Below are 12,043 nucleotides of genomic sequence, written 5' to 3'. Positions count from 1 at the left end.
AGAGAGACACAAAGGAATGGTGACAGGTGTTGGATGGAGGCGGGGACACCAAGCCTGGCTCCTGCCAAATCACTGGAGCAGGGTTCCTATCAGACCAAGGATGAGGGGGCTTTGGGCTCCCTGAGTCCTCTGGCCACTGTGCATACCCACACCCGTGCACCTGGGATCTTTATGCTTGGTTTCTGTCAACATTGCCTCTTCTGCTGCCAGAGGGGACGTGGGAGGAGCTGGGGGGCACTGGGCTGCAAGGCATCTCCGCAAGTTTCCCAGGGGCTGCTGTTTTGAGCCTGTGCCATGTGGAGAGGGTCCTGGTCCTGTCACAGAGATAATGACGACAATCACTTACGCTTACTGTGGGGACCATAACGGCAGGGCCATGTGGTTTCTTTTCCATCAGCAGCCTGGGAAGGGCAGAGAGAAGGGCTATCTGTTCACGGGAGGATTGAGTGTGGGTCCCTCTGCCCCCTTATCTCCTGCCTCCTGATGGACAGGGGACTTAACCGATTTCTCCACCTGGGTCACAGTGACATTGCAGGTTGGAGCGCTGTGCTGTGGGAGGTGTCACATTGCAGGGCACTGAACAGCTTGTCTGGTCTCCAGCCCCTTTCCCGGAGCTGCGACAGCCATACATGTCCCTGGACATGGCCACATGTCCCCTGGAGGAAGACCTGCCCTTCAGTTGGGACCCACTTGTTTGGCCCGCGAGGCCTAGACTCAATTCAGACGAGGGCTGTCCTTCACACCCAGGGCCTCACCACTGGGGACAGGCGGCCGTGTGTCCCTCGGCAAGTGTCTCTCAGCCGTCTCTGAGGACCTGGGGCTCGCTGCAAGCCCAGTGCCTGCAGGAGGGAAATGTGGAGCTGCTGTTTGTGCTGGCAGTGCCTCTCTTGTAGTCATGGTGTGACTTCCTTCCTGGTGGCAGGGCCTCTTTGCTTTGGATGTCTTCTTTGGAAAAGGCAAGCATGAGGGCTGGGCATGATAATGCATGCCTGTAATCCCAGTTACTCAGGAGGCAGTGGTAGGAGGATCACAGTCTGGAGGCTGACCCCAGCAAAAGCACAAACTGAAGAACAAACAAAGCAAAATGAGCTGGAGGCTTGGCTCAAGCAGCAGAGCACCTGCCTAGCAAGTGCGAAGTCCTGAGTTTAATCCCCGATTCCACCAAAAAAAAAAAAAAAAAAAAAAAAAGGAATAAAAAGCAAGCATGGAGGGCTTGTAAAGCCACTGAGACTTGAAGTTATCTTTGCAGGCTAAACAGAGACCAGGACACCTGATAGCAGTCACTGGGCTGTGACTGAGAAGCCCATTTAATGTCTGCCGTGGTGTCTAGTATACAGCAGGTACTTGGTAAAAGCCAAGGGAGGAGAGAAACTCGCTGTAGTCTCAGCTTCCTTGTGAACCCAAGACCCCATTGTGAGATCTGTTCCTTTTGGGGGGTCGGGGGGAGAGCAGCGAGCTGACACATGCTGCTCAGAGCCCACATTGTGGCAGGGCCCCAAGAATTGTGCCACCCAGAGTTGGAGGAGGCAGGTGGTGGCAGATCTGTGTTGTCGCTGAGCATCTGGTCCTGAGTTTGTGCTTTGTCATCCACCTTGCACTGCCTTGGGGACCACCATGCCAGCTGTGTCCTGGGAGCTCAGTCCTGGAGAGCCCACCAGTCGCGCTGCACTTGGCTTCTCTTGGAACCTTTTCCTTCTGCCGGGATCTGAGGTTTGAACTGCTCCTGTCCCCGGGTGTAAGAGGCCTTTCAGTCACTCCTCTTTCCACCTGGAGTCCTTCACCGTGGCCCTTGCAGTACCTGCCCAGCGAGAGCATCATCCTGGAACGGTTTTTATGTGTCCTGTCTAAAAACAAAACAACTCACACCTGTTTATTATTTTTATTTATTTTTTATTTTTATTTTTTTTTCATTATTCATATGTGCATACAAGGCTTGGGTCATTTCTCCCCCCTGCCCCCACCCCCTCCCTTACCACCCACTCCGCCCCCTCCCTCTACCCCCCCCCAATACCCAGCAGAAACTATTTTGCCCTTATTTCTAATTTTGTTGAAGAGAGAGTATAAGCCATAATAGGAAGGAACAAGGGTTTTTGCTGGTTGAGATAAGGATAGCTATACAGGGCATTGACTCACATTGATTTCCTGTGCGTGGGTGTTACCTTCTAGGTTAATTCTTTTTGATCTTACCTTTTCTCTAGTTCCTGGTCCCCTTTTCCTATTGGCCTCAGTTGCTTTAAGGTATCTGCTTTAGTTTCTCTGCGTTAAGGGCAACAAATGCTAGCTAGTTTTTTAGGTCACACCTGTTTTATAATCGCCTTATAACGACCCAGGGAACAGTGGAGACAGGTCCAGCACACTCTGTGAGGATCCACTGTTGGAGATGTTTAGTGTTGGCACTGAAAACATGACAGCGGCGTCACTGGAGATGCTTGAGATGAGGATGTAAGACAACTGGGAAAGGTGTGGCCAAGGTGACATCACAGGCGCCAAATCAAATAATAAGCAGCGGTTCTTGAGACAGTGCAGCCAGGAAAGGACCCTGTGAGGGGATTGGGGAAAGGAAGAAACAGGCGTTTCAAACGTCCCTTAAGGCACTGGAAGGCAATCACCCAAGTCTCTGCCCCCATTCCTGCATGGGGACACAAAATGTTTCTCTTTCTTCCATTTGTCCCTGCTTTTATCCTATTATACTCAGTTTCACTCCTAATAAACTTTATCTTTACTATATTAAAAAAAAATCACCCTTGGCAGTAGGTATCAGTAAAGGGTGGTGGCCGTCCAAGGTTGGAAAACCCGTTGCTGGCAGCATCGTGACAGAAGTGTTTTGTGTAAGGTGGCAGTGGCCTGGTGCAGGGCTGTGGCTAAGGCAGCGTCCGGGGGTATACCGCTCGTTATCAGGTGTGTGCGTATGCTAGTCCCCTAGGATTTGACACAACTGACTCCATTTTGACTCTAACGATGTTCATCCTGGAAAGAATTTAGCTGGCATAGGAAGAGTGTGCCCATGGATGGGGTGGGTGGGCACAGACCCCAGAAAGTGGGGGTGCCACTGAGGTATCAGGCTGAGAGCGTGGGTGCGTATGTGTGCGGGGTGGTGGGGGGTGGCGGGAATACCAGAGGTTGGTTTCTCACCCACAAATTCTGTGGTGACATGTGCAAAATGCTCCATACCACTCAGCCCCAAACTGGGATCTCAAAATGTGAGCGTGTGATTATGGTTACCAAGAATAACTAGTGGCCGGGTAACCTGACAGCTCTTAACACAGATTCTTCAAAACCTCTTCACTGTTTTTTAATGGTACTGGTTCAAACATTCTAGAAGTGCTGGGGTTTTTTGGTGGTGCTGGGGGGTGTGAACTCAGGGTTTGCACTAAATGCTCTACTGGGTGAGGCACACCCAGCCCGTCTTGCTGTAGTTATTTTTCACAGAGGGTCTTGTGTTTTGCCTGGGGCTGGCCTTGGACTGCGATCCTCCTGTCTGTGCCTCTCACATAGGTGGGATCACATTTGCATCTCACTGGTTCAGATGGGCTCTGCTAACTTCTTGGCTGGGCTGGCCTCAAACATTAAGCCTCCTGATTGCTGCCTCCAGAGTAGCTGCTATTACGGGCATGCATCACCAACACTTGGCTAGAAATATATTTTTAAAAGTTCACTAGTCAGCATTTGTCTAGCAGTGCAACAAAATGACCTGCTTCTTGATACCTTTTCATGTCGCACCAGGTATCAATGAAATGAATCAGCTCTTCAAAACTGTTTTGAAATGGCACACGGGAGCTAAGCTGTGATTTGGTTGACTGCAGACAGAAATCTGGCTCACAGCTATGCTGTCACTAACATGTGGACCGTGGTAACATCTGCTTGTTCCCACAGGTGCCTATAATGTTGGGTGAAAGACTTTTAGGGTATGTTTAAATCATATTGACTAGTTAGGATCTCTTAAATACAAAAGGTAACCAAGGATTTTTTTTTTGGTGCTTGAACTTGGCCTCACTCTCGCCCTGCAGGTGCTGTACTGCTTGAGCCATGCCTCCAGACTTTTTTTGGTTTAGTCATTTTTTCAGGTAGGGCCTCATGTTTTTGCCTGGGGTTGGCTTAGGCTGCAGTTCTACCTACCACTTCATGTAGCTGTGATCACAGGCGAGCACCACCACACCCAGCTTATTGATTGAGATGGGGGTCTCACTAACTTTTTCCCTGGGCTGGCCTCAAACTGAGATCCTCCCAATTGCTGCCTCCTGAGTAGCTGGGATTGCAGGCGTGAGCCACCGTGCCCAGCCCCCAGTATCAGTTTTAAGGGTTAAAGTGGCAGATGTGTTTCCAGAGGTGTCAGCTATATGCAGTCAGAGTCTGGTCTTTGCTGTTCTTACTCAGAGCCAGCATCCATCCTTGTGCAAGAACAGGAGTCACAAGGTTTGTAGGACAGTGAGGATGGGAAGCGTTGACCCTGTTAGCACGGACACAGTTACAAAGCCACGTGGTTTTAGGGACCAGAACAGAGGGCAGATGTCGGCAGACACGTGGAGTCTGTGTGACTGGACAGATCCCTCAGCCACAGGAGAAAAGTCAAATGCGATCCTTACTGCGAACTACCGAGGAGCTAGGTCAGGGATGAAGTCACAGGCGAAGATGTCATGGAGGAGGCTTTTCCTGCAGAGCGCGAGAAGGGGCAGAGGGGAAGCGCTGACATACTGGAAGGAAAAGGCTGCCTATCAACACCTTAGGATTGTGCCAATGTGAGTGAAGCACAGCCACGCGACAGCCACGCGCCGTGCACGTGCGGGGTCCGCGTGAGGAAGGAAGTGGCGGGAGAGGACTTTCAAGTGGGAGCAGGGCGGCGGCGCCTGGACGAGGCCGGGACGCGGGGCGGAGAAGCTGCCGGGAGCACGTGCAGGGGGACGCGGGCGCGCGCCTTGGCACCTCGATCCCTACTCTCGCGAGGCCGAGATCTCCCGCTCTCGCGAGGCCCGCGGCGGCCGGTGCGCAGGCGCGCGCGTGCGCGGCCGGTTCTGGAACGCCGCCGCCGAGGGCCCGGCGCCATGTTGGCCCCTAGGGTACGGCGGGGAAGCGCTTGAGGCGGCGGGCGCGGAGCGGGGCCGACGGCCGGCAGGAGCCCGCCCTCCCGCCTAGGGATCATGAGCCGGGCGGCGGCCGCCGAGGGCGCGGTGGCGGGGCAGGTGTCCCGGCGGCGCGGGCGCTAGACATGATGCCGTTTCCCGCGGCCACCCAGGGCGCACAACAGCCGGCGCCGCCGCCGCAGAAGCACTGCGGCATCTCCTCCCCCATCAGCCTGGCCGCCCCCAAAGACACGGACCGCGAGCTGACGCAGAAGCTGATCGAGACGCTGAAGCCCTTCGGCGTGTTCGAGGAGGAGGAGGAGCTGCAGCGCCGCGTGTCGATCCTGGAGAAGCTGAACCTGCTGGTGAAGGAGTGGATCCGGGAGACGAGCGAGCGCAAGAGCCTCCCGCAGGCCGTGGTGGCCACGGTGGGGGGCCGCATCTTCACGTTCGGCTCGTGCCGGCTCGGCGTGCACACGCGGGGCGCCGACATCGACGCGCTGTGCGTGGCGCCGCGCCACGTGGACCGCGCCGACTTCTTCAGCTCCTTCTACGCCAAGCTGAAGCTGCAGGCCGAGGTGCGCGCGCTGCGCGCCGTGGAGGACGCCTTCGTGCCGGTCATCAAGCTCTGCTTCGACGGCGTGGAGATCGACGTGCTGTTCGCGCGCCTGGCGCTGCAGACCATCCCCGAGGACCTGGACCTGCGCGACGACAGCCTGCTCCGGAACCTGGACATTCGGTGCATCCGCAGCCTCAACGGCTGCCGCGTCACCGACGAGATCCTGCACCTCGTGCCCAACCTCGACAGCTTCAGGCTGACGCTCAGAGCCATCAAGCTGTGGGCCAAGTGCCGCCACATCTACTCCAACATCCTGGGCTTCCTCGGGGGTGTCTCCTGGGCCATGCTCGTGGCCAGGACCTGCCAGCTCTACCCCAACGCTGCAGCGGCCACCCTGGTGCGCAAGTTCTTCCTGGTCTTCTCCGAGTGGGAGTGGCCAAACCCCGTGCTGCTCAAGGAGCCCGAGGAGCGCACCCTGAACCTGCCGGTGTGGGACCCGAGGGTGAATCCCAGCGACAGGTACCACCTCATGCCCATCATTACACCGGCGTACCCGCAGCAGAACTCCACCTACAATGTGTCCGTCTCTACCAGGATGGTCATGGTCGAGGAGTTCAAGCAAGGGCTCGCCATCACACACGAAATTCTGCTGAATAAGGCAGACTGGTCCAAACTTTTTGAAGCGCCAAGCTTCTTTCAAAAGTACAAGCATTACATTGTCCTTCTGGCAAGCACACCGACAGAAAAACAGCACCTGGAGTGGGTGGGCTTGGTGGAATCAAAGATCCGAATCCTGGTTGGGAGCTTGGAGAAGAATGAGTTTATCACGCTGGCACATGTGAACCCACAGTCATTTCCAGCACCCAAAGAAAATCCCGACAAGGAAGAGTTTCGCACCATGTGGGTGATTGGGTTAGTGTTAAAAAAGCCAGAAGACTCTGACATTCTCAATATTGATCTCACCTATGATATTCAGTCTTTCACAGATACAGTTTATAGACAAGCAGTGAACAGTAAGATGTTTGAGATGGACATGAAAATTGCTGCGATGCATTTAAGAAGAAAGGAACTCCATCAGCTACTGCCCAATCATGTCCTTCAGGAAAAGAAAGCACATTTCACAGAAGGTGTAAGGTTGACAGCTGTGAATGACAGCAGCCTCCACTTGTCCCTGGACAGTGAGAACAGTGTGCGTGTGCCTTCACCCACCAGCTCTGCAAAGCCTGGCCCATTGACTGGCAGCCCTCAGGGCAGGAGCAGTCCTGTCCTGGCTGTAATGGCAGCGTCTTTGACCAACATACAGGCTCCTGAAGTTTCCTTGCAACACACGAGTCCCAGTGAGAACTCAGGGGTTGTGTTGAGTGGGGAGAGCCTTCCTCAGACTCCCTCACAGCTTACCATTTCTGCACCACCAAACCCCACGGTAACCAGAGTTGTTTCTTCAACACATCTGGTGAACCATCCACCTAGACCTTCAGGAAACACAGCAACAAATATATCTAATCCTATAGTAGGAGTCTAGAGGACATTCTCACATGACGAAAACAGGACCAAGAAAAACAAAACAGAGGGGAACAACTAGATAAGTCCAGGTCAGAAACTACTCAGCAGTGTCTCTGTCGGCCTCTCAGGAAACACCCAACACAGATAGACCCAGTATCCTCGTTCTCCCTGCAGATCCTATTCCTGTTATCAGGAGTTCTGTAACAGATTGGACGGATGAAAACAACCCCTGGGGCCCATAAACAACGTCTGTCAACTCAGTCCCTTGTCTTCAAGTGCTAGAGGAGGAGATGAGGGTACCAGGCTAGATAGGACTCAAAACGGCTTCTGTCATTTGGTAACTTCCTTTACTGGCCTGATTTTGATCAGAAGTCCTGGTACTGTCACTAACCCTTCAGATCGTTAGTGTGTCAGCAGCAGTTACATTAGCTGTTTCGAAGGACTGCTACTCTTTAAGGAAAAGAAAGAAAAATCTCTCCAGCTATATCTCTACCCTGACTGACATCAGGACTGGATTTACATTTGATGCGTTGTTGGGAAATTTTGCAATACAAACTAGTATCAGAATTCCTTACATTAATGGTGCACTTTATGTATTTTTTTAGTTAGTACCTGGAACTGATTTTGGATTTTTAACTTGGCAAATTTTAGTGTGTGTTTTTTTTCCTGGAGAGGTTTCTTCACTATTAATCTTAATACTGGATGCCATTGTGTGGCAGTGTAACATACTTGTTGGAACACTCAGTCCCTGTGAGTTGCTGCGACCCTTTGAAAAGGCAACTCTTAGGGCGCCTATTTGACACCAGCACAGTAGTTGCTACATCTTTGGTTTTGAGAGGACACGATCAAGAAATGGTACAGCAGCTTTATGTATGGAATTGCTTTAGAGCGTGTAGTCAGCAGTTGGGCATTTTCTTTGAGCAAACTGAGCTCAGTATTTTCTTGTCCTCAGTCATTTGTCCTAAAACAAAAGAAACCGTTTGCCTCCACCCTCTTTTGCACAAAAGCAGAATACTAGTGTTTTCTAAACCATGATGTGAAACCAACAAGCCTGTGTCCATATGGCCCAAACACCAGACTCTGACTGCGTGGCTAATATTTTTAGTGAGACTTCAGTGGACATTATGCCTGTGAAATACACTGCTGATCTTGGATGGCCATCTGATCTCTCTGTGAGAAGGTTTATACATCATAGTATACCTGCTTTGTAAGAGAACTTATTTCCTGTTTTAAACGTCAGCAAAAAGGCATTTTTTCCCCAAGAATTGTAAACTATTTAAAAAAAATTTTTAATGACTTATAGAATTCATCAGATTTTATGTGTACAGTCATACCAAAAATAACTTATAGGAAGAACTTGACATAGTCCTAGCTCTCTACTCTTATTTCATCCCACCAAAGATGAGGAACATGTTAAGAAAGAAGAGGAAGACAGTCTCTCTTGGTGAAGCAGTGGAACAGCTTTAGGAGCCACACGGGACCACAGATGAAGATGGGCGAACACTTTGTCTTTCCCAACATGAACACGTCAAAGTTAATAGGTTTAACGAGACAGAGCCTGGCTCTGTCTCCCTCCCTCCCTCCCATCTGTGTTCCTGTCTACCACATGTGTTTTCTTCAAGTTAGACCCTGTCCTTCTAGATTACTTTTCCAAAGTTGGAATAGAGTCCTTGTCCCTGTAGGCTAATGCAGTAGTTGAGACTTTCATGTCTAGAGCACATTTCTGTTTCTCACATCTTCGCCCTGTGCAGTCACCTTGCACTGTCATCACTGTCACAAATCAGGGAAAAGTGTACGCTGTCTGCACTTTGCATAGCTACACTGTTAGGGTGAAATTGCCAGGCTCACATTTAGTCTTGTCATTTTGTTTACACATTGGAAGAATTAGTTTATTAAATGTTTCATGTAACTGTACCTGTTTCACCAAGCTGGGAACTTGGGACTTTTTCACTCTAGTTTTTATTACCTGAATATCGACTATTTTTTTCATGTGCTGTATGTGTCTCCTGACTGGAGTTTGCTTTGTTAGGTAGTATCTGTACTCCTTGTATTTTAAGCACTATTTTGAAAACAGATAATGTATTTCTCCATTACAGACGTAATAAAAATAAATGCAAACACGCAGCGTGAAACTAACACTGGCCAGTATGTTTAAATCTAATAAGAATTCAGATGTTTTTATATTGTTCTGAAGGAGGGTAGAGACACTGATGAATTTTTCAACTATTAAAAGTCCAAGATGCATAGTCTAAAGCTAAGAGAAACAAGAAAAGCCTTAAAATTTCAAATGAATACTGACTTTAAAAACAGGGAGTTAAAGCTACATGTGAAAGAAGGCAGGAAGCTGGGTGCGGTGGTGTGTGTCTGTAATCCCAGCACTCAAGAAGCCGAGCAGGAAGAGCAGAACAGGAGTTTGAGACCAGCCTGGGTAATGTAGTGAAAGAGTAGTAAGGTCCTGTCTTGAAAAAACTTTAAAAAGAGGCGTTAGAAAAGAAAAAGGGAAGAAAGGGGGAAAAAAGAGGAATAACAGAGGGAGAAGGAAGTATGACCTGCGGTGGTGGAGATGAAGCCACATCTGAACAACACTGTGTTAAGCCCTCCATATCCATGGACAGCAAATCCAGCGGGGTGTGCTGTCTTATTTATGACATGGACGTAGAAACAAACCCTAGTGAAAAGAATCAGGTTCAGTGATAGTCTCATAAACAAAACTCAAAGCAAAAACAATTACTGGGACAAGAGGGCTGTCATTAAGGACAGGAGAAACCGGGGCATGGAGTGATTAACTTCAATATAAGATGACAGGATGAGCAGACAATCCCCAAAGTGTGATCACAGAACATTTTAAGTAGTTTCCATTAATTGATACTGATCAAGAAATGCTTTTTTAAAAACACAGTCTAGTACAAGTGTTGGCAAACTTTTTCTCTGAAGGGTTAACTAGGGGTCCATATGGTGTCTGTCACAGCCACTTAGCTCTGCCTTGCAGAGTGATAGCACACAGATTAGCAGGTGGCCAGCACAGATTCGCAACCCATTCCCCAGTCATTATTTTATATCCATAATCTTGTGGGCATTTATTTATTATAGAACCCTCCACCCAACAATTGGAAAGTGGATGTAATTCTCCAGTAAGTTGTGGATGTGCATAAGAACTGACCATGGCAGCCCAGAAAGTGTTTCCATGTGTCTGATTCATAGGACATGTTTTGTGACTACAGTTTTGTGAGTTAGGTTAATAAGCAAATAGCTTTAACAGAAGCAAAGACAAAAACCACTTGATCATCTCAATAGATGCAGAAAAGGCCTTTGATAAGATTCAACACCACTTCATTTAAGCTCTAAGAAAACTAGGACTAGAAGGAATGTACCTCAACATTACAAAGTCTAGATATGACAATCCTATAGCCAACATCATACTTAATGGAAAAAACTGAAACCATTTCCCCTAAAATCAGGAATGAGACAAGGGTGACCACTCTCCCCACTCCTATTCAACATAGTCCTGGAATTCCTAGCCAGAGCAATAAGACAGGAAGAAGAAATAAAAGGAATTCAAATAGGCAAACTATTTACAGATGACATGATCCTATACCTCAAAGACCCAAAAACTCCCTAGACACCATAAACAGCTACAGCAATGTGGCAGGATACAAAATCAACTTAGAAAAATCATTACCTTTTCTATACACCAACAGTGAACAAATTGAGAAAGAATATGTGAAAACAATTCCATTTATAATAGCCTCAAATAAAATCAAATAATTAGGAGTAAACAAAGGATGTGAATGAGCTCTACAAGAACTACAAACCCCTGAAGAAAGAGATCGAGGAAGACTACGGAAGTGGAGAGATCTCCCATGCTCATGGATTGGTAGAATCAACATAGTAAAAATGTCTGTACTGCCAAAAGCAATCTACATGTTTAATGCAATTCCCAGCAAAATCCCAATGACATTCATCACAGAGATTGAAAAATCTACCCTAAAATTCATTTGGAAACACAAGAGCTCATGAATAGCCAAGGCAATACTCAGCAAAAAGAGCAATGCTGGAGGTATCACAATACTCAACTTCAAACTACATTACAAAAAGCAATAGCCATAAAAACAGCATGGTACTGGCACAAAAACAGATATAAAGACCAGTGGAACAGAATAGAGGACCTGGGTATGAATCCACATAGCCATGCCCACCTTATTTTTGACAAAGTCACCAAAAACATACGATGGAGAAAAGAGCCTCTTCAACAAATGTTGCTGGGAAAAGTGGTTATCTGCCTGCAGAAAACTGAAACTAGATCCACATTTATCACCTTGTACTAGTTATCAACTCAAAATGGATCAAGGACCTTAGTATCAGACCTGAAACTCTGAGGTTAGTACAGGAAAGAGCAGGGAATACTCTGGAAACAATAGGTATAGGTAAGTTCTTCAGTAGAACTCCAGCAGCTCAGCAATTAAGAGAAAGGATGGACAAATGGGACTACGTGAAATTAAAAAGCTTCTGCATAAGAAAAGAAATGGTCTCTAAACTTAAGGGACCACTGACAGAATGGGAGAAAATATTTGCCAGCTACACATCAGACAAAGGACTGATAGCCAGAATATACAGGGAGCTCAAAAAACTAAACTCCCTCCAAATCAATGAACCAATAAAGAAATGGGCAACTGAACTAAACAGAACTTTTTCAAAAGAAGAAATTCAAATGGCCAAGAAACACATGAGAAAATGCTCGCCATCTCTAGCCATAAAGGAAATGCAAATCAAAGCCACACTAAGATTCCACTTCACCCCTGTTAGAATAGCCATCATCAAAAACACCATCAACAACAGGTGTTGGCGAGGGTGTGGGGAAAAGGATCCCTCATACACTGCTGGTGGGAATGTAAGCTAGTACAACCACTTTGGAAAACAGTGCAGA

The 12,043-nt window shown here is 48.4% G+C and overlaps 2 protein-coding genes across 3 annotated transcripts in view; both read left to right on the top strand.

Moving 5' to 3' along the window:
- Positions 1-12,043, top strand: part of Radil (Rap associating with DIL domain) — a 52,316-nt gene that overhangs the window by 8,404 nt on the left and 31,869 nt on the right. The window lies entirely within an intron of this gene.
- Positions 5,204-10,060, top strand: Papolb (poly(A) polymerase beta). The gene is given in 2 exon segments (XM_020177043.2): positions 5,204-7,084; positions 7,086-10,060. Coding segments are annotated over 2 exon segments (1,923 nt in total). The 3' UTR covers positions 7,128-10,060.

This window comes from Castor canadensis, chromosome 6 (genome assembly GCF_047511655.1).
Source record: "Castor canadensis chromosome 6, mCasCan1.hap1v2, whole genome shotgun sequence".
Classification (NCBI taxonomy): domain Eukaryota; kingdom Metazoa; phylum Chordata; class Mammalia; order Rodentia; family Castoridae; genus Castor; species Castor canadensis.
The sequence above is the reverse complement of the archived record's forward strand: the minus strand, read 5'-3'. Positions and strand labels throughout refer to the sequence as shown.